Source organism: Ipomoea nil, unplaced genomic scaffold, assembly GCF_001879475.1.
Source record: "Ipomoea nil cultivar Tokyo-kokei standard unplaced genomic scaffold, Asagao_1.1 scaffold0268, whole genome shotgun sequence".
Lineage (NCBI taxonomy): Eukaryota > Viridiplantae > Streptophyta > Magnoliopsida > Solanales > Convolvulaceae > Ipomoea > Ipomoea nil.
This window is the reverse complement of record NW_017616696.1, coordinates 3,416,184-3,439,185: the sequence shown is the minus strand read 5'-3', so window position 1 is coordinate 3,439,185 and position 23,002 is coordinate 3,416,184. Positions and strand designations below refer to the sequence as shown.

Below are 23,002 nucleotides of genomic sequence, written 5' to 3'. Positions count from 1 at the left end.
TCAGTCCGTCTCCCGGGCTCGACGCTCGGCTCATTCGCGGTTGGGGTCGGGGGGTGCTGATGCGATGGAGGCACCAGGGCAGGCCCAGCAAGCGGTCGAGGTTCCCGTTCAAGCGGAGGACCCTGAAGAAACTGCCCGAGTGGCAGCTTTTGGTCGTCTTCGACCGGAGATGCGCCAGCGTTTGGGACCCCAAGACCTGAACCGCTGGCAAGAAGACGTACAGATGCAGGAGGCTAGCCAGGAGGCCTCATCTGGGTATAGCGGGTCGAGATCTCACCGACGGCGACGCGCTCGGGATACAGCCCAAGCTGCTCAAGCCGCAGAGCTCAACGAGACCCGAGGATTACTTTATAACCTCCAGGCAGAATTTGCGCAATTCAGAAACGCGCACCCTGCAGCAACCCCGGTTGGACAACCGACCCTGCACCAGACGCCTTTCACAGCGGCGGCTCAGCCTTACCCGCTCGATTTAAAGGTCTCTGGAGAGAAGAGTTATGATGGCCGGTCAGACCCTGAGGCTCACGTCAACGATTTCTACAGCAATATGACGCTGAAGGGTGTATCGGATGCCGTGATGTGCAGGGCCTTCTATTCCATGCTTACCGGTCGAGCGGCGGAGTGGTTCCGAACTTTGCAGCCGGGTTCGATCGACAGGTTTGACACCCTGGCGGTCAAGTTTGTGAGGAAGTTCATCACTTCCAAAGTGGTGAGGAATCCTTATATGTATCTGGAGAAGGCCAAGCAACTTGAAGGCGAGAGCTTGACCGACTTCCTCACCAAGTGGAAGGCGGCGGTCGGGGAGGTAGAGCCCATGGACGATGCCACCGCCACCCACATGTTGCACATCTCTCTCCGGGCAGGGTATCTATATTAGGACTTCATTTTACACCCCCCGGCCACGTATGAGGAGGCCCTTCGAAGGGTCACAGATTATGCCAATGCTGGTGAGGCGAACGCCGTAAAGCGCTCGCAGGAGGTCGGATCTTCATCTCGTAAACCGGCCGGCCGGGCGGAACACCGATCGGGTGATGACCATCCCCGACCCCGCACCAGGACTGGTGAGTTTACGGCCTTGAACCGATCCGCTGCGGAGGCCATGCAGTATGCCCAGTCATGCAACCTCATCAAGCTTCCCCATCCCGATCGAGATGGCCCTGACAAGAGTAAGCATTGCGCTTACCACCGATGCGCTGGGCATGACACTGAAGAGTGTACCCACTTGCTCCAACTGTTGGAAGATTTGCTCAATCTAGGGAAGTTGGACAAGTGTGTGGGGAGGAGAGAGGACCCCAAGAGGAATACCGATCGGAGAGAACAGCGGCGCTCTCATCACCGCTCCGATCGGTCAGGTCAGGACCGAAGAGACGATCGTAGAGATGATCGTCGCGATGACCGACGGGACCCTGACCCTCCGTCTAGCAGCCGGCCAGCAGGAAAGCCGACCATCCACGTTATTTTCGGTGGACTGGAAGACGCTTCCCGACCGCGGAGTAATTGCCCGGTCGCTATAGTGGATTCCCGGGAGACCGGGAAGAGGCAAAAGATAGAGCCCATAACCTTCACCCTGGAAGATCAACCCAGCAGCGGTGACCACGGCATGGAGGCGCTCGTGGTCACAATTGATGTGAAAGGGACCGATGTCCAGAGGGTTATGGTCGACACTGGCAGCAGTGTAAACGTCCTTTATTTGGACGTGTTCGAGAAGCTTGGACTAGACAGGAAGGAGCTGACTCCGGTCGGTGTACCACTGTCTGGATTTACCAGGGCCCTTATTTACCCCGAGGGAAAGATAATACTCCCGGTCGAGATCGGCACGGCCCCGAAGTCGATCAAGACGGACTTAGAATTCATTGTGGTCAACCTCCATTGCGTCCACAACATCATCTTGGGCCGACCTGCCATTATGAAGATCGGTGGGATAATTTCAATGCCTCACCTATGCATGAAATTCCCCACCCCTAATGGGGTCGGTGTGGTCCGTGGCGATGTTCAATCCGCCAGGAAGTGTTACACCCGAGCGGTTAACAGACGCGATTCCGGTTCGTCTTCCCGGGTGAACACCATAGCCAAAGAAGAGGCTAAAGATCGGAAGGAACAACCGGAGCCTTCCGAGGAGATAGAAGAAGTTCCCCTGTCCGAGGACCGACCGGATAGGAAGATCAAGATTGGTCGGGCCCTCACCCCCGATCTCCGAGCAGAAATTTTAGCCATACTTCGGGAGTATGCCGATATCTTCGCTTGGGGGCCCGAGGACATGCCCGGAATCGACCGGTCGGTTATTTGTCACAAGCTAGCCGTCGATCCCGCAGCAAAGCCGGTGGTGCAAAAAACCCGGCACCTCTCTTCCGATCGCCGCGAGTTTGTTAGAGAGGAAGTCAAGAAGATGGCGGCGATCGAGCATATCCGACCCGTGATCTATCCCGAGTGGGTGGCTAATATAGTTCTTGTCCTGAAGCCCCCAGCGTGGAGGATGTGCATCGACTTTACCGACCTCAATAAGGCCTGTCCGCTCGACCCGTATCCTCTACCGAGTATCCACCAGATGGTTGACGAGACGGCCGGGGCCGAATTGATGAGCTTCATGGATGCATTCAAGGGTTATCATCAAATCATGATGCACCATGAAGATGAGAGCAAGACAGCCTTCGTGACCCCGGACGGGCTGTATTGTTACTGAGTGATGCCGTTCGGTCTTCGCAACGCAGGAGCCACCTATCAGAGAATGGTCAATATGCTCTTTGCCGATTTGCTAGGCCGAACGATGGAAGCTTACATTGATGATATGTTGGTCAAAAGTCGGGACCGATCTGACCACACTCGGGACCTCCGGGAATGCTTCCAGATTATGAGGAAGTACCAGTTGCGGTTGAACCCAACCAAGTGTACATTTGCAGTTCAAACCGGCAAGTTCCTCGGCTATATGATGACTAAGAGAGGAATTGAGCCCAACCCGGCCAAAGTAAAAGCGATTCTGGACATGCAACCACCTTCCACCGTTCGGGAAGTCCAGCAATTGACCAGTCGGTTGGCAGCCCTCAGCCGATTCCTCTCCAAGTTAGCCGAGCGCGCTTTACCTTTCTTCAAGGTATTGCGGAAGGTCAATGGATTCGTCTGGGACGAAGAATGCCGAGCGGCTTTTGATGAGCTAAAGGAGTATCTCATGTCACCAATTGTGCTCTCAAAGCCCGAGCTTGGAGAAGAGCTAGACGTATACCTCGCCGTCTCCGATCGTGCAGTAAGCGCAGTATTGTGCCGAACCGATTCGGAAGGGGTCCAGCGACCGGTGTACTATGTAAGCCACGCGCTACATGGTCCCGAGCTCCGGTACTCCCGGTTAGAGAAGGTCGTCTACGCCTTGTACATCGCCGCGAAGAAGTTGGCTCCCTACTTTCAGGGTCGAGTAATTCGCGTATTGACCGATCAGCCGATCGGGCCAGTCCTCCGAACTGCTTCATCTTCTGGTCGCCTAGTCAAGTGGGCGTTGATGTTGACCCAGTACGCGATCGAATACCGACCAAGACCAGCCATTAAGGGTCAAGCTTTAGCTGATTTCTTGGTCGAGTGCACCGCCCGGGATACCCGACCCCCTGAAGTTGCGGATCCCGAGGCTGAGTGGTGGTCGTTGGCTACTGAAGGGTCGAGTAGCAAGAAAGGCGCAGGAGGAGGAGTGGTGGTTACGAGCCCGGAGGGATTCAAAGTGTACTTCGCTCTCATGTATCAGTTCCACCCGACCAATAATGAGGCCGAGTACGAAGCCTTTGTTAACGGTTTACAGTGCGCTCGGGACTTGGGGGCTGAATACATTCGAGCTCAGACAGATTCTGCGCTTGTAGTCGGCCAGGTTCTCGGGGACTATGAAGTCAATGGAGAGCGTCTACAATTATACCGAGACCTAGCCATGGAGAAGCTTACTCAGTTCCGGGGGTATACTGTCCGGCACATTCCCCGATTGGATAATGCCGATGCGGACATCTTGTCTAAATTGGCTCAAGACGCCCCGGAGCATATATCGAAGATAGCACGAATTTTGGTGATCCCGAGACATAGCATTCATCGTCTACCGGTCAATCCGATCCAACCGGTAGAAGATAACTGGATCACCGATCTAAAGGAGTACCTCGAGCACGGTCGACTCCCAGACGACCCACACCGTGCTCGAAAGGCCAAGCTTAGAGCCCCAAGGTTCCAAGTCTTGGACGGTCGTCTCTACAGGCGATCATATGGAGGCCCTCTTATGCGTTGCTTGACCGCATTTGAGGCAGATTTGGTCATGAAGGAATTGCATTCGGGAATTTGTTCTTCGCACCAAGGAGGCCGATCGTTAGCCCGTCGTATCATGTTGATCGGGTACTATTGGCCGTCCCTCCAGCTAGACTGTGAAAAGTTAGCTCGGGAATGTGCAACGTGCCAACTGTTTGCCCGGATGCCTGGACGACCGGCAACCTTCTACCAGCCAGTCACGACTGCAATTCCCTTTGCTAAGTGGGGGGTAGACATCTTGGGCCCTTTCCCTCAGCTCTCCGGTCGGAGAAAATTTGTGATAGTCGCCATCGATTACTTCTCCAAGTGGATAGAAGCCGAACCCTTAGCCACGATCACTTCTCAGCAGTGTGCTCGGTTCCTTTGGCGCAATGTGATTTCCCGCTTTGGTGTGCCCGTGCATCTCATTAGCGACAACGGCCGCCAATTCGTAAGCCAATACTTCCAGAACTTCTTGGCCACGATCGGGACGACTCACGTCCGGTCGTCGGTGGCTTACCCGCAGGGAAACGGTCAAGTGGAGAATGCCAACCGGACGATTTTGGAAGGTCTGAAAAAGAAGTTACACTCGGCTGGTCGTAGTTGGGCCGATGAGTTGCCATATGTCTTGTGGACTTATCGGACGACCCGAGAGAAGCTACTTTGGAGACCCCTTTCGCCCTGGTTTATGGAGCAGAAGCCCGACTCCCGATCGAGGCTTGGATCCCGACCGATCGAGAGAGAACCTACAACGCGGAGGAAAATGAACATGCGATGGTCGTGGATCTCGACGGGGTCGAAGAAAGAAGAGAGCTAGCCGCTCGGCGTATGGCCGAGTACCAGAAGCGTGTCAAGAGTTCGAAGGATGTTCGGGTCAACCCTCGTTACTTTCAAGTTGGAGATTACGTTCTACGACGAAGGGAGGCCAGTCAACCTTTAGAGGGCGGAAAGCTAGCTCAAAACTGGGAAGGGCCGTACATCATCAGCGCGATCATACGGCCGGGTACATACCGACTGGAGACGACAACCGGTCGGGTAATCAAGGGGACTTGGAATTCCGAGCACCTCGTTATGTTTAGGCATTAGCCTATTTTTTGTAATCTTTGGACGAAGTGGGGGCTTGACCTGCGAGTTAGTCCCGGTCGTCGTTTGTAATTAAATTTTATGATTGTAAATATTTACTTAACCGCCTGCGAGCGGGAAGGTTTAATGTATATACGATCGGTGATTGCTAGACCGCTTGTATGCGGCAGCCCGGTCGGTTATTTTCTTTACCTCCAGTGCACGCGAATCAACTCACCTTCAAGTTACATCGACCGGGCGAATCTATCGACCGGTCAAATGCGCTCCACATCGGCGGACATTCGAGTCGCGCCACTGATCGGGGAAGCCAGGAGCTCTCAGCACAATTCCCCAATCCGTACAACTTCTTTCCACGATTGCTCCCACTCGTGCCTCGAGCGCACAATAGTGTGGGGGCTAGGATGAAGGAAGTATTTGTAGGTCCGTCGCTCGGGTATATCCTGACCGTGGAGGCTTACTTATTTTTCAAAATTCCGTCAAGGCCTGGAGATCGGGTAAACTCGATCTGGTTGGTCAGTTTCATGACGGAACCTCAGACGCATGACCGGACCATAAAGGCCTTAAGGTTGTCGAGTATTACCAGACCGGGCCAGATGGCCGTGGGGTCGGGAGTCTACGATGAGGTCAAGAGTCTACGGTTGGAGTGCGCGCGATTGGAAACGAAAATACAAAACAAAAATATAAAACGCAAGGTGCTTGGATCGAAACTAAAGATTTCATTAATCAAAAAATGCCCGGTACAAGTCGGGACCGGGCTCCCGATTGGTGTCACTTACAAAAGAAGCAGAATTAAAATTTATCCTACTTCTTCGAGGTCTCAGCCTCGCCTTTCTTCGGCAGACCCTCTCCGCTCGGGACGGCACCGGCTCCTCCTGCTTTGGTCCGGTCCTTCGGCTCAAAAGGTGCCGGCCCCGGGTCGGGCACATCGTCGGGGAGCGTGGTCAGGACCAATTGGAGATCATCCCCTTCAAGGGCTTGTTCCATGATCTTCTTGGTTTGGTCCCGCATCTTCCGTTGACCGGCCTTATACGCCCACCGGCCAAATGTCCACACCAGCTTCTCCCCGACCTTTGTTCCCCGGACGGATTGGAGAAAGCGAGCGCCCGATTCAGTATCTTGGAAGAGATGGTGAGCGAGCTTGTCCGGGTCGTTTTGACGAGCCTTGAGCTCGGCTGCCTCCCCGATCGCCTGCTGGGCGACCTGCTCGGAGAGGTCCCGTTCAGCTTTGACCTTCTTCAGCTGAGCCTCCAGGTCCCGGATCTCCTGTAGTCGCCGGTTGGCGACTTTCTTCAAGGCCTCAGCTTCGTTGGCCTGAAGGGCCCGTTGTTGAAGAAACTGGGCCGCTCGGGAGATCTGCATACGCGAACAATCAAGTTAGCCGAACGGCAATACTTCAAAAAATTCAAGAGAAGAAAATACGCTTACCTCAGCCAAGTCATGGCCGATTTTCTCGGCTACCTGGCTCGGGGTCAGCTTGGAGAGGTCCTCCTTGGCCGACCCGGCATTCCCGATCCGAGCGAGGATCGAGGATCCGCCTTTGTTGCCCCCGCCCGAGGGTGTCGGGCTGTGCTGTTCCCGGCGCCGTTTCAAGGCCCCGGTCTCTGAGGCGGTCTTTTCCGCCACCTTCTCTTTCTCCTTCCCGACCGCCACTCGGGTGACCAGGACCTCCGAGGCGTCCACCACGAAGCCTTCGGTCGTGGTGACGGTCGACGCCCCTACGGGTCGGGCAACCGGGATCTCTTTCTCCCCGGCCGGCTTAGCTTGGCCCTTCTTCTTGCCAAGAGAAATCTTGGCCACCGGGCGCAGAGGGACGTCCTCGTCTCCGAAACCGGCCATTTCTGCAGATAAAAATGAAGTTAGTTAGATCAAGATTAGGAATGGTCGGGTGTTAAGGGTCCGGGGTAGGGGTGGCCATAAGGCCTTTACCTTTCCTCTTGCCCCGGGCGGGCATCCGTGCGATCGTTACACCCGCCGGCTCGGGCTTATATTTCTTGGTCTGATCGTAGACCGGATCGGGAAGCCGGGCCGCTTCATAGCACTCGGGCGTCTTGAAGATTTGGTACTCGTAGATCTCGCCCGAGATTTTGGTGACGGCGTCTATAAGGGCCTGAGTCTCGATTGGGATGACTTGTCTTCAGAAACGCTGACTCCAGACCCTCTCGACCGGGAGGATCCACGGATCGTACTTCACTGAGAAGATCCGGTTTTTCCATCCCCGGTTGTTCCCGGGCAACCCTTCGATCGAGCATTTGTCCGCTCGGGATTGTATCATCAGAAATCCACCCCCATACGCAGCCGCCAGCACCTTCACTTGGTAGACGAAGTTGAAGAGCTCCATCGTGCAGGCTACGTCGTGCCGACTACAGATCTGGGGAAAGCACGCGATGATCCGATGCGCGTTCGGGCAAATCTGCCCGAGCATAACCTGGTAGTAGCCCAGGAATGCGGTAAGAAGGCTGGAAAAGGGGAACGTGATCGGGGCCATTAGCGAATCGTAATGCATCCCAATCCATTTCCCCTGGTGCCGCTCGATGATATTTCCGAGTTGCCTGCTGGTGTCGAACTCGACCCGACCAGCGAGAGTTGCCGCGATTTTGCTTGCTTCTCCCTTTGTCAGCAAGCTCCTCTGGCCTTCGACGCTCTCGCTGTTGAGGAATTCAAACCCGTCCCCGCTCGATGGCGCCGGCCCGGTCGGGTCTTCCTCATCCGCTTCGGCTTCGTTGGCCCGATCTCCGCCCTCAGGCTCGGCTCGAGGGTAATCCCCTATTACCCTTGTAGGCGTTTCCCTAACGCCTTCGTCCGGGAGGTTTCGTCCGCTCGTGGACGTTGCCTCGCTCCCCGACCCTCTGGAGCTCGACCCCGAGGTCCCTGACGAGCTTGATGACCCTGCTGGCTCGGAGGCTCGGTCGGGAGTGGGCTGTGGTCGTTGTTCGACCTCGGGGGAATAGGACATGATGTCTACCTCCTCGCTGCTGTGCTCGATTGTGTTGTCGTAGTCTGCGATCGAGGCGTTCTGGCTATCCGAATCCGACATGTTTTCTACCTAAAGGTCGGTCGGGGTTAGTACAGGGTCGGGAGGTTAGTTCAAAGTTAGTCCTATCCTACTCCTACGCAAGGCTAAAAGCAAAGTAAAATGCTAAAGGATCAAGAGCTTACCGATTGGTGGTACTTTGAAGAAACTTGAAGCTTGGTTTTGCTCGGCTGGTTCGCTGAACTGCTGCTCGGGACTCTCTGAGGGTACCGATTGCTTCAGTGGAATGAGGAAAGTTCAAATGAAGGCCTCAAGGGCCTATTTATAGGAGAGCATTTAGGCGGGAAACCAATCCACTTGCGTGACACGACCCGCACTGATTCTGAGGCCGGCAGTGGCCGACACGTGGCGAGGGAAGGAATGACAGCTGGTCGGTCGGTTTGTTGGCCGACGTTTGGGTTTCTTCATCCCGTCCCGTTTTTTCCCGGATGGTCAAAAAGGCCCGGGCTGGGGGGCTTTTGATAGGGAATATCCCGACCGACATAAGCCTTACCACGACCGACTTGCCTTTGTCTATGTCTTTTTGTCTTTGCAGGTAGCAGGTCGGGCTTTTTATGAAGAACCCGGTCGAGAAGCGACCGGGAATTGCCCGAGCGTTGGTGTCGACCACCGAGTGGTAGCCCTTTAGCGAGAGAGCTGACAAAGGACACGTGGCGGCTCTTCACGATGACAGACAGGGTACCCGGGAGGATGACACGTGGTGGCTACGTGGAGAGCATGCCGAGCGGCCGGATCCTTGTCCCCGGTGCAGCGGCTATAAATACCCACGGTAGCTACAGTGTAGAGGACTTTTGGACGATCGATAGGTTGTTACTAGAGAATCCCGACCGCAGTCAGTCGGCACTCAGAGCAACCAAGTAGATTGTACTTAGGGCCTTTACCATGATCAATAAAGTCTTTTACTTGCTTTAATTGGTCTCGGGTTTATTTTATATTGCTTGCGTAGAATTAGCAGTATCAGTATTAATGAATCAAAGCTGCAATGCAGTCTGGAGGGATATAATAGCTTGATCCTGATCAAATGCTAACGAAGCTAACGTATACGCATGCGCATTAAGCTGTCTAGAAATATGATTAAACATGACATTATTAAAAGACGAAATTAAACTCCTACATTGGTCTACTAGTACTCCAACATAGGACATTATGGTAGTTGATCTCTGCCTTATAGCATTCCTCAGTTGTAAACCGTCTGTTTGAAGGGATACTGTTGTTATATTTTTTTCCAATAGCCAGGACAGAGCTTCCTTACACGCCAAAGCCTCTGCCATAAACGGTGACAAGCAATTCGGTAATCTTTCATTTTTTTCCGCAAGGAAAGATCCCTCCGGAGACAATAGCACAATACCGTACGTAGCTTCCCCCGTGTCTTCCCGGTATCCCGCATCCACATAACACCGTTGGGTAACGCCCCTGCTGCCATCCGCCGTAGCTGCCGAGAGGGGTGCCGAGCCGCGGCGGGCCACCTGCCGGTAGGAATGCAGTGCCGCCGTGGCCTGCGTCCAAGCCGCCATAGGGCGCGGCAATGTGGCGTCCCATACAGCTGAATTTCTGCACCTCCATAAATGATAAAGCACTGCCACCACCGCACCGCTGCACTTTGGTCCTCTGTGAACATTGTAAGCACAATTGTTAACCACTCGGGGAATGAGTTGACAACAATATTTGTTATTGGTAATCCTGAAATATTCCAAACATGTCTAGAATAATCACAATGGATGAATGTATGCATAATATTCTCATGTGCTAGCCCACACATCTTGCATGTTGGATCCACTTCCACCCTCTTTATAATCAAGTTGTTAGTTGTTGGAAGAATATCACAAATTTCTCTCCATAAAAAAGTCTTCCATTTTGGGGGTATTTTCATTCCCCACATTTTAGTCCATTTCTCAAAATCCCCGGATGAGTGATCATAAGTACCCATAATGTTTCTGTAAGCATTTTTAACTGTGTAGATCCCATTGGGGTCATCAGGCCAATACCATGACTCCTCATAACCTGGACTGACAGGTATCCTCAGTATTCTACTCACATCCTCATCCTCAAATAAGTTTGATAAAATATGTGGATCCCAGGTAGCAGTTTGTTCATCTATTAAACCAACCACTTTAGCATGCCTGAGTTCTACAGGCATATCAGTCTGCACCAAAGGGCTAGGATTATCAGGTAACCATGGGTGTCCCCAGATTAGTGTCGTTTTACCATCCCCTATCCTCCTACGCACTCGTGCTACTACCATGTCATGAGCTGCCATAATACTTCTCCATGAGTGGCCTGGGCATCCTCCTATCTTGGCATCAATAAAAGTGGTATTCGGATAGTAGCTTGCCTTATAAACTTTTGCAACAAGTGTGTCTGGACTTGTGAGTAGGCGCCATGCCTGCTTTCCCAACATCGCTAAATTAAAATTCTTGAGATCTTTAAACCCCATTCGTCCATATTTCTTTGGGATACTCAACTTATCCCAAGCTTTCTAGTGTATTCTCTTTCCATACCAGTGCCCCACCAATATTTGTTCATTGTTCTCTAGATTGATAAACATACCGTGTCCGGAATCAAATAGACACTCATTGAAAAGGTAGGCATAGATTGTGCCACACTTTTCAATAGAATCTCCTTTCCTGCCTGAGTCAGAAACTTCTTGTTCCATGAATTAATTCTCTGCTTTATCTTATCCTCAATATATGAGAACACTGCCCTCTTGTTTCTCCCTATAAAAGATGGTAACCCTAGATATTTCCCAAAGTTGGGTGCCTGGTCTACCTGAAAGATGGTAACCCTAGATATTTCCCAAAGTTGGGTGCCCGGTCTACCTGTAAGCAAGTAGCCACCACTTCCCTATCCTCCGCACTGGTATTTCTGCTAAAACAGACACTAGACTTGTGGTAGTTTACCTTTTGTCCTGAGAGCTCCTCATATCGTCCCAGGCACTGTTTAATTATTCCTGCCTCTCTATCATCTGCTTTAAAAAACAATAAGCTATCATCCGCAAAAAATAGATGTGATATCTGTGGGGCTCCCCTAGCAACTCTGCAACCATGTATTAAGCCAGACATTTGCGCTCTTTGCAATAGCATAGATAATCCTTCAGCACATATGAGAAATAAATATGGAGACAAAGGATCCCCTGTCTTAATCCCCTGGTTGGTGTTACACCCCCACTATTAACACTATTAATCAGGATGTTATATTGGACAGTAGTAACACACTGCATTAATAAATTAATCCACCGATCATCAAAGCTCATTACCTCCAGCATCCTTCTCAGAAACCGTCATTCCATCCTATCATATGCCTTGGCCATATCCAACTTCAAAGCCGCCCACCCCTTCCTACCACACTGCTTTCTATTTAAGTAATGCCCCACCTCTGCAGCTATTAAAATATTATCAGTAATAAGTCTCCCAGGAATAAAAGCACTCTGGGCCTCTGAGATGAGGTTCCCCATAAGTGGTTTCATCCTATTGGCTATTACCTTCTCCATGATTCTGTATAGAACATTACTCAGTGCTATTGGCCTCATATCAGCTATTGTCTCAGGCACATCTTTCTTTGGAATTAAAATCACATTAGTATCATTCAATCCCTCAGGCAGCGAACCTGAGTTTAAGCAATTCACAATAAATTCAGACACATCTCCTCTTACAATATCCCAATATTCCTGGTAGAACCCCGGGTTCATACCATCCGGTCCTGGTGCTTTGTCAGGGAACATTGCAAATAAAGCACTCTTGACCTCCTCTAACTCAAACTGGCGAAGGAGCATAGCATTCTGGTCACTAGTCACACGGGGGGCAAAATTATCAAGCATGGGATCTTCACATTCAGTGTTTGATGATGTAAAAATAGCAGCATAATACTCCAAGACAACTTTCCTCATACTATCCCCCTCCACCCATGCACCCACATCATTTTTTAATCTAGGAATATAATTTTTCCTTTTTCGAGCAGAAGCGTACCTATGATAGAATTTGGTATTGCAGTCCGCACCACGCAGCCAATGCTGCTTCGCCCGCTGCCTCCAAAATACATCTTCCTGCATCTCCAGCTGTCCCAGCCTTTCCTCAATATCGCGAAACTCGGCCAATGCAACCGAATCTCGCCTGTGGCGCAGCTCATCTTGCTCTTTCCTCAACTACTTTATGCGGTCACCAAATTTATGCCAATGCTCCCCACCCCACCGCATTAGCCTTCCTCCACAATGCTGTTGACAATTCAACAACCCCTTATCCCTATTATCCTGCCAGGCAGCCTCCACCACCCCCCGACAACCATCATCATGAACCCATGCCATCTCAAAGCGAAATGGTTTCGGTCCCCCATGTCTGCGGCCCCGTGCAATATCAGTGTTCAAGAAGAGAGCAGAGTGATTAGATTTTCATGTTAGAATATTTTCAACCCACGCCTCAGTATGCATAGTTGTCCATTGTGTAGACACCAACACCTTATCCAGCCTTTCCTCCATCCACCTATCAGTCCCTTTCCCCTTCTCCCATGTAAACTGGTGACCTCGCATTGGCAACTGGACCAATCCACAATTGTAAACAGTGTCTCCAAAGCCTCTCAACAGACTATTCGGGTGAGGATTCCCCCCTCTCTTCTCGCGCTGATAAAACAAGTCATTAAAGTCCCACAGGGTCACCCAGGGCAGTGTAGACTTATCCCTTAAACCAGTCAATAATTGCCACGCCTCCCTGCGTCTATGCCTCTGTGGAAACCCATAGAAACATGTCATTCGCCATACTTTCTCCCTTATAGCTACCTCTATATCCACATATTTCTTCGAATAACTCAATAGCCTAGCCGTATTATTCTTTTTCCATAATAACGCTAAACCACCCCCCTTCTATCCGGATCCACATAGAACAGACCCTCAAATCCAATCTTAACTCGTAGTCTTTCTGCATGACTTCGATCTACTTTTGTTTTCATTAAGTAGACGAAATCGGGCTTCTTACGGGACACCATGTCCACCACCTCACGAACTGTCTGTGGATTGCCCAAGCCACGACAGTTCTAGCTTATCGTACTCATTGAGATGGGCGGGCCTGACCACCAGGACCCGCCATAAATCCGTTTTTTGAGAACTCAGAGATCACCACATCTCCTGCATCCATCCTTATATCGCCACCATCCACCCTATCTCCCCTCCTTCTCTTAGAGGCCGCTACCACCACTCCCTCACCCACCCTCTCTTCCCCAACCCGTACACCCCCTCCTCCCTCACCATCACCCAATGCCGTATCTCCCAACTTCCCCTCCCTCCTGACCACATTTTTCCCCTTCCCATCAAATGGTACCAACCATGGATCCCATATTTGTCTTAGTCCCCGGCTACCTCCCCCCGCCTTCAGGTCCGCCGTATATGGAAATTTATCTACAGTCAGTCCTGATTTCCTCGCTAGCTTACAAAACTTATAGGCATGCCCCAATAATCCACAATAAAAGCAAAAGTTATGTAAGCGTTCATATCGGAAATTTACCCAGCAGCTTGTCTTATCTCGCTTAATAAGTTTCATCCTTCGTTTTAACGGCTTATCCACCGGTATTGACACACGGACCCGGTGGAACGTCTTCCATGGTGCACCCAGATAGCGATCATCAACTTTTACACATGTACCAATAAAATTGGTCGCTTGCTCAAGAACCGCTTCCGATGTATATCCCAACGGTAAGTCATATAGTTGCACCCACATATCTACCGAGTTCAATTCAACCGCTGCCGGCCTTATACCCAGTTCCACTTGTTTACAAACCAGGGTGCTATTATCAAAAGACCACGGTCCTTCATCAAGGACCCTCTGCATATCCGTTTCATCATAAAATATGAACATAAACAACCCCGGTTGAATCTCTGTAGCCTGCATACCCCACACCGGTTGCCAAACTGAGGCCATCACATGCCGCATGTATTCCAATTTGACCACCTTTGTTGTCAAGAATCGGCCAACACACACCCACCGCCGTTCCTCCTCCTCCGCCACTACTCCGACGTCCTCCCCTACCGGCTCAAAACCGATCTCCTCTTCCTCCTCCAGTGCTATATCGCCCCATCGCTGCGTTAACCGTTCGATCACATCGTCTGCCCGTTCGAGCACCGGCAGTTCGTCGGCGATCTCATGCATCGCTGGGTCCATCTGTCTGCTCGTCTCCTTCTTCCTTCTGCAAGGATGTTACCGTCGGTAACTGTGTACAGCAGCTACGTTCGTCTGTGACTTGACGAAAAGAAAGCAAGGAATTTTCGAAAACCCTAGGAGAAACCCTAACAAGAAGGCAAAACCCTAGAGAGAATTTCTAGAGAGAGAATTTCTAAAAAAACAACTCTTTGTTTAGTGGCCAATTTAATTTAAACCGTATTCCATTTATTTTTGTGACAGTTATATATAATCAATCTCTCATATATTATATTGCATTTATATACTTTAAATTACCCATTTAAATAAACAAATTCAACATTTATTTACCTATGCATGAACATCTTCTATATAATATTGCATTGGTATACTTTGAAATACTTATTTAAAAAGAATCATTGGGCATTATCCCGTAGAAAAACTAGTTTATTATATAAACTTAATTAGATATTTAGATTTTACTTCTCTCATAATTTTTAACTTAGCCTTTTTTCTTTGCTCTTAGATTCATTTCAAATGATTCACCATTTCATCTACCCATCACATTCACGTAACTTTGCAATATGCTTTGAAATACTTATTTAAAAAGAATCATTGGGCATTATCCCGTAGAAAAACTAGTTTATTATATAAACTTAATTAAATATTTAGATTTTACTTCTCTCATAATTTTTAACTTAGCCTTTTTTCTTTGCTCTTAGATTCATTTCAAATGATTCACCATTTCATCTACCCATCACATTCACGTAACTTTGCAAAACCACAACGCGTCAGGTAGGGGTCGAACCTACGACTTTCTGCTTAGGAAACAGACGCTCTATCCACTGAGCTACAGACGCTTGTTGTTATTTTAATGCTGTAAACTATATATATTATATTGAGCTTATAGAGTGGAGTTCTCAACCATTTTCCCAGATCTCGTTTCTAAACTTCTTCATTTTCATGATAATAAAATCATACTGTGATAAAATTCTACGTGGACTTTCCAAAAATGAGAAAGAAAATCAGCAGGAAGAATATAAATATTTAGATAATGATAATTCTATACATGAGGCTCTCTTGGATTAAAACTTAAAAGGCACTGTTGAGCATATATATAAATATAAATGTGCAATTTAATTGAGATGAAGCACATGTTTCAATTTGCATGCTTCCATAATGTGATTGTGGAAACAAATGCATATGCAATTGGTACGTGGTTAATTGTTTGCAATAACCCACACCAGACTCTTCTTTTGGTTTAATTTTAAATGATATTAAAAAAATTATAAAATCATTTATTAATATGGATGTTGTTTTCTTTAAACATTCTGCGAATTAGACTTCCCACACTCTTACTAGGGAATCCATTTCCATGACAGAACATATAGAGTGTTTTTACCATCCTTTCTTTTTTGTTGATGCGTTGTCATAATTTTCTTTTTCTTTTTCTTCTAAAAAAAATTAAATAAATAATTAATTTTTTAAGGTTACTATTGATATTGGTGGGTTTGCCGCTAAACCTTCCTTGTAGCGAAGGGCCTCTAAATTTTTGCCCACACCCCACCTTGTGGAACGTGGAATCTTGACCACCTTACAAGATTGGCACGATTCCAAATACATAATTTGTACACTGTAGATTCATAATTTTTATATTATAGATTTATAATTTTTTATCGTAGATTCATAATTTAAATACAGTTGATTCATAATTTCTATACTACAGATTCATAATTTCTAAACTGTATAATTATCAAATTATGTACATATAGTTCAGTGATTTGTGAATACAAAGTTCAACAATTGGGAATATTGAAAATTATGAACATATAGCTCTATAATTATGAACATATATTTATAAAATTATTAACATATAGCTCTATCAAATGTTCACAAACCTAATACTTTAGATTCATAATTTCGATACTGTAGATTCATAATTACTACACTGTAGATTCATACTGAAGACGAAACAATGCGATTGCGAAGAGAAAAACGCCGTTAACGACAAGTGAAATATAATTTATTTTTTTAATTAGAAAAATTATGAATCTATAGTATACAAATTATGAATATGGAACTAAGCTCACCTTGCATGGTGGGCACATTTTTACAGCATAATTTGCACCACCCTAGTTATGCTATGGAACCGTGTTCACCATGGGCATGGTGATCACGGGATAGATCCATAAATTCAAAGTTGTAGATCTATAATTCGCAAATTATGCTGTGCATCCGAATGCACCATGCGCGTGGTGCATACGATGCAAAACGACGTCGTTTAGGTTAAAAAAACGCTCATCCCACTTAGAAAAGAAATTAGGTTCGATTCCCGGCAATAGTATTTTTATATATCCATAAATTCATAACTATATATTCATAAATTCATAACTATATATCCACAAATTCATAACTATATATCCACAGTGAATGAATGAAGTAAAATCCACAATGAATGAACAAAATATCCCCAATGAACTAAATATCCCCAATGATTGAACTAAATATCCACAATGAATGAACTAAATATCCATAAATTCATAACTATATATCTAGAAATTCATAATTATATATCCAGGAATTCATAACTATATATCCATAAATTCATAACTATATATTCACAGTGAATGAATGAAATAAATATCTACAATGAATGAAGTAAATATCTACAATGAATGAACTAAATATCCACAAATTCATAACTATATATCCAGAAATTCATAACTATATATCCACAATAATGTTATGAATTTGTGGATATTTAGTTCATTCATTGTAGATATTTACTTCATTCATTGTAGATATTTATCTCATTCATTTACTGTGGATATATAGTTATGAATTTATGGATATATAGTTATGAATTTCTGGATATATAATTATGAATTTCTAGATATATAGTTATGAATTTATGGATATTTAGTTCATTCATTGTAGATATTTAGTTCAATCATTGGGGATATTTAGTTCATTGGGGATATTTAGTTCATTCATTATGGATTTTTACTTCATTCATTCACTGTGGATATATAGTTATGAATTTGTGGATATATAGTTATGAATTTATGGATATATAGTTATGAATTTATGGATATATAAAAATGCTATTGCCGGGAATCGAACCTAATTCCTTTTCTAAGTGGGATGCGCGTTTTTTTAACCAAAACGACGTCGTTTTGCATCGTATGCACCACGTGCATGGTGCATTCGGATGCACAACATAATTTGCTAATTATGGATCTACAACTTTGAATTTATGGATCTATCCCGTGATCACCATGCCCATGGTGAACACGGTTCCATAGCATAACTATTGGGTGGTGCAAATTATGCTGTAAAAACATGCCCACCATGCAAGGTGAGCTCAGTTCCATATTCATAATTTTTATGCTGTAGATTCATAATTTTTCTAATTAAAAAAATAAATTATTTTTCATTTGTCATTAACGGCGTTTTTCTCTTCGCAATCGCATTGTTTCGTCTTCAGTATGAATCTACAGTGTAGTAATTATGAATCTACAGTATCGAAATTATGAAATTTTTATGCTGTAGATTCATAATTTTTCTAATTAAAAAAATAAATTATTTATTGAAATTATGAATCTACAGTATTAGATTTGTGAACATTTGATAGAGCTATATGTTAAAAATTTTCAATATTCTCAATTGTTAAACTTTGTAATCACAAATCACTGAACTATATGTACATAATTGATGCTTCCAACCAACACGTGCACCGGTAAACCGTAGCCGCTTACGAGTGGCATTGAGATTCGAACCCGTGACCTTTGGTCTAGCTCTGATACCAAATTAAAGTATGTGCTCCATCTCAACTAAAAGCCTAAGCTGATAATTAGATACACATTAATGGTTATATGCTCACATACATAATTTGATAATTATACAGTTTAGAAATTATGAATCAACTGTATTTAAATTATGAATCAACGATAAAAAATTATAAATCTATAATTTAAAAATTATGAATCTACTCTATAAGCTCAATATAATATATATAGTTTACAGCATTAAAATAACAACAAGCGTCTGTAGCTCAGTGGATAGAGCGTCTGTTTCCTAAGCAGAAAGTCGTAGGTTCGACCCCTACCTCGACGCGTTGTGGTTTTGCAAAGTTACGTGAATGTGATGGGTAGATGAAATGGTGAATCATTTGAAATGAATCTAAGAGCAAAGAAAAAAGGCTAAGTTAAAAATTATGAGAGAAGTGAAATCTAAATATCTAATTAAGTTTATATATATAAATATATTTTAAAAATTAAGTACTGTGTACACTAATTACTTAGGGGTAATTTTAATTTTAATAATAAGATATATTGAACTTTCAATTGTAATTTAATTTTATATTATGTTGGAATTTTTTGTTTTGTAGGGTAATATTCATTAGGTAAACTAGTTGGTAGGCCCTGAGCAGTTCAGTCGAGATAATTTTTAATATACTAAAAGTATATTATTTGTGTACTAAATATATATATTATATAAAATATAAGGTACATTTTTACAAATAATATACTTTCATTATTCAAACAAAGCTCATTTATATCAAATAATGTATTTTTCTTAAATATAAGGTATATTTTTAATATATTAAAAATACATTATTTGTGTACTGAATGTACATTATTTGATATTATACAAATAATAGACTTTCAGTATTCAAATAATGTATTTTCAAATAATATAATGTACTTTATGTACACAAATAATGTACTTTTTATTTATAGTCCACCCAACTTGATCCTTCAGTCAACTTAAATTAAGTTCATTGGATCACACGTAGGGGGTGTATTCAAATATGACTTTTGTAGATTTTTAAAATGATAGATTTTAATAAACTTTTATTGACTTTCATAGAGTCGTTCAAAACTTTGGAATTGTAAAACTTTATAAAAGTATATGTAGAAAACATTATTAAACTTTTATCAATTTTTTTTTTATTTTAAAAAGTCTACAAAAGTGATTGAAATTCTAAATTGAATTTATTCTTACAAACTTTCAATGATTTTGATTCTTATCATTTATAATTTTCTTATAAAACATGTTATAATATATTATAAAATTCTTCTTATTACATAGTTTTCCACCCACATCAACATTCTCAACATTATTATTTTTATCAATAATATGACGAGAGTTATATGTCAATTACTTATATAGTATAAATAATCATAAAAAAAAACTACTATAAAAAATTCATAACACTATTGAATACTAAAATTTATAATAACAAAATTGTTTAAATAAAATATTTAAAAATATAATTACTAGTGGCATAAAATAAACAATTAAAAATATAATATTAATTGTAGAGTATGATATGAAGAAAAATATAAGATAATGAAGAAAAAATAATTAATTGAATGTAAGTATAAGATTTATAAAGTTTAAATAGGAAGGAAAATGTATAGTTTAAATAGAGAGAAAAAACATTAAAAGTTTGTAGAAAGAGAATTTTGAAATCTTGGAGTTGATGGTTGGATTTGAAGTATTTATATTTGAAAACAAAAAGTCTACAAAAGGTGTAAAATTTAAAATTCTACAGAAGTGGATAACTTTTTGAATACCGCATGACTTTTAAAGAGTCTTTAAAAGTCTTAATCAAATACCAAAGTCTTAATCATATCTCATAACTATTCTCTCAATTTAATAAAATACAAAGAGTCAATACCACCCCACTTGCAATCCCTCTGTTTTGTTTTGCTTTTGGAAACAAGTTTTTCTTTTTGAGGATGCAAAAAGTGTGGTAAAGAAAAAAAAAAATGAAGTAAAAATGAAGTTTGCACACTACATGCACGGTTACTTCATCTGCACCGACTTCACACCCACCGCCATCTGCTCAACCACGCTACTTCGCCATTCGGTAGTATCGTCTCGGACACTACAGCAACCTCGTCGTCTTGCTGCGTCTAAAATCATCATTATTTCGATCATATATTGAATGGTTCATTTCCAATTATTAACGTACACTTTTGATTGTAAGTTTGACAATAAATTCAAGCTTTTAGTTTCCAGATGAGTCATAGAAGATTCGCAGAACACATCTTGCGTGATATCTAGTGATGGAAAGCATTACTACTCCGTGCCAATCTTGAAGATGAAAAATAAAACATAAGCAAGTGAAGATTCGTGTTTAATGTAACTTAATAATTACGGAATTAAAAGTATGGAACTAAAAGTGCCTCCTTAATTTAATTCTTTTATATATATATATATATATATATATATATATATATATATAGCATATTCCCTAAATAAAGATACATCAACATCATCTATCATCATCTTCTTCTTTTCTTCTTCCTAATTCAATGGCTTCTGAGATCAGCTTTAAGCTGATTTACTTTTTGAATTATGAAATTTGAGAGTGATTCTCTAGTGACGATCAAAAAATTAATTTAGACAATATTAAGGATTACACTAACATAGTAACATCTTTGGGATGAGATTCGAGTTAACTAAGATTGACACTATTATATTCTAGAAGAAAAATTTATTGAAAGACTAATATTTGTACTTATTGGATGGTGACACATATATATTGATCGCTCATCCTAGATTGCGTGTCTTTTTTTGAAATCTTCCTCAATGTTCGATCTACAACATCGCTTTTCTTTTTATAGGTATCGACATATCGTAGACATGACTCAATCAAGATTTGTATAGTTCCGTCTAAATTTGGTATCCTCTTGTATTGAAAAATAACAGTTCATTTTGATTTTATAGTCTTAAAATTATTCAATTTTTTATTTTCAGTTCTTGATTTCAAAATTGAATTAAAACTTGTTTCCAAAAGCAAAACAAAACAGACGGATTGGAATATGCTAATTATATATGGTCGTAAGTTACTAGAAATGCTTCTATCTACTCATCCTAATTGTGAGTCTTAATCAATTTTCAGTGAAAAAGAATTAAATTATGGAGACACTTTTAATTTCATAATTATCAAATTACTTTAAACACGATTCTCACTCACTTATCTCATTATGAGTGAAAATTTCAATCCCGCTGTTTTGTTTTGCTTTTGGAAACAAGTTTTTGTTTTTGAGGATATGATGCAAAAAGTGAGGTAAAGAAAAAAATGAAAATGAAGTTTGCACACTACACGCACGGTTACTTTACTGTAAAGTCTTCATCTTTTTAATGTCAAAATTACATCAAAGAAAGAAATGCCAAAAACATATTGAACCGCAACCTCAATCTTCGAAACCAGTTCGTTTCCAAATAGCATTTCTGAGTCGCCACAAATCTCTCCCCTTCAGACTCCTCCCCGACAGGGACACCACTCTGGTCCTCGCCAAGTATACATGCGGCGGCAGTCCAAAGTACTCAACCTCGTCCTCCTCCACCGACCATGGCGCATTATAGTCGCTGTCTTGTCGGGCTCGCTGATCCTGCTGGAACGCCACGCCCAGGATCCTCCTCCAATCCGGTATCTTCATCGGCACGGACTTCGCACGCTCAACCACGCTGCTTCCGCCGCCATTCGGTAGTACCGTCGTCGACCACCTCGTCTCGGACACTACCGCAACCTTGTCGTCATTAGTGCCTCTCGTACTGCGGACCCAACAATCCTCGGATTCGTCAAACTCGAATTGAAGGTCAGAGAATATCGGCTTGCGGATCCAACAATCCTCGGATTCATCAAACTCGAATTGAAGGTCAGAGAACATCGGCTTATTGAAGCTGATCTCAGAAGCCATTGATCGAACTAGGATGAAGAAGAAGATGATGCTTATGTATGAATGTTTATATATGGAATATGCTAATTATATATAGTTGTAAGTTATTAGGAATGCTTCTATCTACTCATGCTAATTAAGAGGCTTAATCAATTTTCAGTGAAAAAGAATTAAATTAGGGAGACATTCAAGTAACTTTAAACATGATTCTCACTTACTTATCTCATTATTTTCCTATCTTTATGTTTGGCATGGAATAGTGATGCTTTCCATTGCCAGATATCATGCAAGCTAAGATGTGTTCCCTAAACCTTCTCATTGTCTACTAATTACTTATCATACCACACATTTTCTTTCACAAGGTTTGTTACAGATGAATAATTTGAAAATTAAAAATATGATTTTAGTGTCAAACTCACGATCAAATTGTACGTAAATAGCTGGAAATGAACTATTCAACATGAAGTAATGATGATTTTGGTTATCAAATGTCAAGGAAGTGGTCCAATAATAACCTTCTCATCTTCTACTAATATTGGCTTCATGCATTTCGCTACTAATTTTGTTACAAATTACTCATTTGAAGATTACAAACATGATCTTAGTGTCAATCCCATGATTAAAAATAAATGTTGATCTGTAACTGAAAATGAATTGGTAGAAACAAAATAGTAATGATATGATGTTGGTCATCAAATATCACCAAAGAAGTGGTCCAAGAACCATCTCATTGTCTACTATACAAATTAATATTGATATAATGCGTTTCCTTATTACTAGTTCGATCTGTTACAGATCACTCATTTAAAAACTAAAAACATGATTTTAATTTCAAT

At 43.5% G+C, this 23,002-nt stretch overlaps 1 protein-coding gene and 2 non-coding genes across 3 annotated transcripts; 1 reads left to right on the top strand and 2 right to left on the bottom strand.

The window, feature by feature from the left end:
• Nucleotides 1-9,324: 9,324 nt before the first annotated feature.
• Nucleotides 9,325-10,787, bottom strand: LOC109152888. The gene is made up of 2 exons (XM_019300570.1): nt 10,111-10,787; nt 9,325-9,961 (listed from the first exon to the last, which is right to left on the bottom strand). Exons 1-2 carry the CDS (start codon nt 10,785-10,787, stop codon nt 9,325-9,327), a joined length of 1,314 nt encoding a protein of 437 aa, XP_019156115.1.
• Nucleotides 10,788-15,256: 4,469 nt separating this feature from the next.
• TRNAR-CCU lies at nt 15,257-15,329 on the bottom strand. Its single transcript has one exon. It is a non-coding gene; the product is annotated as a tRNA-Arg (tRNA).
• Nucleotides 15,330-18,512: 3,183 nt separating this feature from the next.
• TRNAR-CCU lies at nt 18,513-18,586 on the top strand. Its single transcript has one exon. It is a non-coding gene; the product is annotated as a tRNA-Arg (tRNA).
• The last annotated feature ends 4,416 nt before the right edge of the window (nt 18,587-23,002 follow it).